Source organism: Hippocampus comes, unplaced genomic scaffold, assembly GCF_001891065.2.
Source record: "Hippocampus comes isolate QL1 unplaced genomic scaffold, H_comes_QL1_v1.1 scaffold309, whole genome shotgun sequence".
Taxonomy (NCBI): Eukaryota; Metazoa; Chordata; class Actinopteri; order Syngnathiformes; family Syngnathidae; genus Hippocampus; species Hippocampus comes.
The window spans coordinates 6,484-11,042 of record NW_017805838.1 but is presented as its reverse complement, the minus strand read 5'-3'; the positions used below and the strand labels follow the sequence as shown (position 1 = coordinate 11,042).

The window sequence follows — 4,559 nt, the reverse complement described above, 5'->3', positions numbered from 1 at the left end:
TATATAGATAGATAGATAGATAGATAGATAGATAGATATGTAGTTAAGATATCCTTTATTGTCCCACACGGGAAATTTACATTTTTTATGTATTTGGAGAGAGAGAGAAACACAAAAAAATACACAAATCTCACCCAAACTTTTTTTTTTGAGAATATGCCTGCACATTACTAATGTGGTCCTTGGTTACTACCCAGTGCCCACGTTGGTGAGCCAGTTCTACACAATTTATACAAGTTATTTTCTCAACCGAAAATTGATTTTATGTCAACATATGTACACATATAAAGAACAAATAAAAATGTCCCAATTACCAATTTCTGATTATGTATTAGTCACTGAGAACCAAAAATACAAAAAAAAAAAAAACCCAAGGTTAGGCTATGATACATATGGATAATGCTTACACAACAACTTGTTTTTTTTTTATTTGGTTTGTTTGTTTTTTGTAGTGGCAACAAGCAGTTCTGCAGCCATGTCACTGCATCATATGCTTTGCAGTATACTGTGGAGGGGTATTCACAGTTGCAGTCCTTTGTCCAACAAGAGACGTCTGGTCACACTCTCTGCATTCAGTCACATCGTAAGTCCTAAAAATATTTCAATACTTCCCCGGACCGTTAAAAGTGTTGAAGCCGTTCATCAAGCAAGAATGGAAAGAATCCCCATCTACGAAGCTTCAGCAATTAGTGTCCTCAGTTCCCAAACTTTGATTGAATGTTGTTAAAAGAAAAGCTGATGTAACACAGTGATATCAATGATCCTGTACCAGCTATAAAATTCTAATGATGATTACTTGCTAAAAGCAAGAACAATGAACGTGTACTATCTTGTCTTTGTAGTGTATTCTATTAAATATAGGTTGAACATGATTTGCAAATCATTGTGCTCTGTTTTTATTTATGTTTAACACAACTTCCCAACTTCATTGGAAGTGTATTTGTGGCTGTAATCTTATGAAACATGCCAGTAGTTATCCCAAAACAAAATTGTGTCAAGTGAAATGGTGAGTGGATCGTAACTATGGGAAACCACTACCCTCAGTGCCTGGTGAGCAAATCGGTTAATGTCAAGCCCTGGTTGTCTCATAGCTGCATTTGTCTTTTAATTGAAAACCCAGATATATTTAATCCACAGTAAAAAATAAAAGATTTGGCCTCACTTTTGGAGCAGATTTTTCCAAGTTTGTCTTGGAACTTTTTTTAAAAGCTGAGTTTGTGTCTCATACGTGTACTCATCATTTGATGTCAAACCCAAATATTTTTCATTGATGAAGATTTGGCCTGACTTTAGGAGGGGTGTGTATGAGTGGGAGTGTATGTACTTCATGTAATTTGCTTCATTTCCAAGTTTGTCTAGCTTTCTAATATCGGTTATTTTTTTCAGGTCTTGACGGATTTTACTTTCCTGCCCCTACTCTTCCACTGTCTGGAAACTTTGATTTACTCTTCAACCAGTTTAATAGGTTTGCTTTCAGTTCACCGGAGAATAATGACATGTCTACATATATCCCTACTAAATTTTATCAGGCAAGTATGTTTAAGAAGTGAGGATTTTCTATTTTCCATCTTCCCTACCGACACAACATTATTTAGGATCATCTGTTTCATTAGCGAATTATTTGTGGTTTGCTTCTTTCAGTATGGAGTTGCAATCATGTCTGTTGAAGAAGAGGGAAAAAGAGGAATCTTTTACCTGCCAGCTTCCAGTATTTCTGTTGACTGCCTTGACCAGAGTCCTGCAGGTAGTTACTGTAATACTATTATTAACATTCTGGGTATGCTCACACTTGACAGGTTTGGTGTGGTTAATTGAAATAGTTAGCTCTGGTATTGCTCTTGGTTTGATCAATTGCAAATGTTATTATTGTATTGTCCAGGGAAACCAGGACAATGAAAGTCTTTGTATAACAATGAGATTTATTTCAGCTGCAACTTTTGAGAAACACCATGTGACAGAGTGTAAAGTCTATAACAGAGCGTCTCCTCCCCATTGGTCGGTGAAACATGATCTTCAGTGTGCTTCAGCCACACCAGCTAGTCAGAAGGGGTGTTCACACGGCAACATTTGCTCCGGTGCTGCGCCGGGGCTACCCCAGTAGAGCGTTAACACGTGCAAAGTTACACCGGTGTAGCCCCTGAAAACAGCTTACTCCGGAGCAAATTTTAACCCACCTCAGGGAGGTGGTTTAAAAATTGGCTCCAGAGCAAATGCTCGTTTACAGGGCAGCACCGATGTAAAATGGTACGTGTGAATGCTACAGGGTTAAAAATTTGCTCCGGAGCAAATGCTCGTTTGCGGGGGGAGTAGCCTCGCTACGCATGAGAAGAGTTGATTACGTACGGCTAGGATGCGTTGCTTTTGTGCTCTGTTGTACTTGCGTCATCTGTTTGTCTAATAACGACACAAGACATGATGGCCGGCAATAACAGTAGAATGGCAACTGGCAATAACAGTAGCAAGCAGCATCTTGCCTCTTGAGTTATACCATCTCAAATAGAACGGGGGGGGGGGGGATAGTCCCTCCCCAAACATCATCTTTCCTTTTGTAGGAAACTGGACTGTCTCGGAGTTGTTTGTGTAGTTGGTCCTTTGTTGTGTGTTCACAACCCCCCCCCCCCATAGAATTTATTTTGTGATTTCCTTTCTTGATTTTCTGTTTTGCGCATTATATGTTCGCTTTTCTGAGTGTCATTGAAGTCATCGTTGATTTACGTTTTCGGGGGGCGGTCACTGAACGCCTCTCGAGCAGAATGCACGGAGACAGAGAAGTGGAAGTACGTGCCTGTACAGCAGTTGCTTGAGTTGTATGTTTTAAAAAGAACCAACACGACAGCTCTTTTTGTTTTCTATCGTTTTGCTCCGCTGCAGAAACTGCCGTGTGACCACAAGTGAGGCTGCACTGGCGCTGCGCCGGAGTTAACACGCTCAGCGGCTTTGTACGTGTGACCGCTCCACAAAATTTGCTCCAGTGTAAAATATATCGCAACAAAATACATTGGTGCAGCACCGGAGCAAATGTGTGCCGTGTGAACACCCCTACAGTTTAAAATCTAATTTTCCATCACAATTCCCCTCTTTTGATCCAAAGGATCAACAAAGAGCCAGGACAATGACCGGATGACACAAATTTCACACATAATGCTTGTACATTTAAATGGCCGTATATCTAGAGTCGAACTGAAGCAGCGTCACAGTTCAGGGTCAGTCGTCGTTAACAGGAGTCCCATAACTATACTCAAGGGAGAGTGCAATGCTGTTTTTATGGGGGACAGAATCCTGAGATAACACGGCAAAGCATTAGTAGGGAGAGCAAAAGAGATTTTGGTCTCTTTATAAACACATTGGCTAAACCCCGGTGGAACGAAAAAAGACGTCATGGACGAGACTACTATTGTGTAGAAAACTATATATTTGGATTGAAAAGAGAGAAAAGTGTCCTGAGGGAAAAAGGGGGTGTAACAAGATTAGGACAGAAAACCCTTCCCGGGCAATGGCTACACACAGTAAATGAAAATCAAATCACACATTAAATGGAAATCGAAATCTAACCTAAACACCCAGTAAATGAAAATCAAAAATCCACTATACTAACTACTATATACAAAATAAGCCAACCCAAGACATCAAACATTCACATCTGCAATGCTTTTCTGTGAAGTCATCGTACAGGCTTACATAGGGTTACAGTAAATCCTCGTCAAAATCAGTGTTAAAATAATCCTCGTCAGACTCCGTGTGCACCTGTTGATACTCCGACATGGCCACAGTCAGCTGAGCTGCGACTTTAATTTCGATAGCATTCATGACTTTGGCCGCACAAACTCTTCCCAGTGGAATACCACAAGCGGCACAAAAACAAGAAAATAAAAATATACAACCAATGCTTGAGGCAAAGGTGACTGCTATGCCTTTCCATTTCCCAAACGTATCCTGCAGCCATTGTAAAAGGGCGTTCGACTTGACCCCCTCTATCTGCTGTGATTTCTCCCTATAGGCTCTGAGCAGCGTGAGGGTTTCAGTTAACGAACCGTTAGACAATGTGTGTAGAGGGATGAAGGTACAGCAATCGCCGGTTTCAATCATTTTACACACTCCCCCACGTTCGGCCAATATCATATCTAGTGCTTGCCTATTCTGCAAGGCCACGAGCGATGTAGCATGCAATTGTGACGCTGTATGCATGAATAGTGCCTCGGTAAAGTTAGTCAAAGTGTTAACCTTGTGATTCAGATAATTGATTAGTTCGGTGTGTTTATATGTGGTTACTGGGAACAGGCTACCTATGATGGGGAGCTGAGAGAACGCCGCGTCCACCTCGTTCAACAGTTTATCTTTATCGGGAATACTCCGGGGTTGGCCAATTGCATCAAAATAAACGGGAGTGTTTCGTGTAATTGGAGGTCTCGGTATATTATCACCTGCATCTCTCTTCAGCCTGTGCGTACTGTTGAGCGTCGACTCATCATCATTTACAACAAAGGAAGTCGTTTGTTGGACCCCAGTAACATACACACAAGTCCCTGACCAATAAGACGACAACTTGGCATACAAAGTCC

At 41.1% G+C, this 4,559-nt stretch overlaps 1 protein-coding gene across 1 annotated transcript in view; it reads left to right on the top strand.

Annotated features, from left to right (window-relative positions):
- The window catches only part of LOC109526560 (tectonic-1-like), a 12,876-nt gene extending 10,836 nt beyond the window's left edge, over positions 1-2,040 (top strand). The window contains exons 3-5 of the mRNA XM_019887903.1: positions 453-583; positions 1,387-1,529; positions 1,642-2,040. Coding sequence (XP_019743462.1) covers positions 453-583; positions 1,387-1,529; positions 1,642-1,815 — 448 coding nt within the window. The 3' untranslated portion in view covers positions 1,816-2,040. The remainder of the gene's footprint in view (positions 1-452; positions 584-1,386; positions 1,530-1,641) is intronic.
- Positions 2,041-4,559: the final 2,519 nt, after the last annotated feature.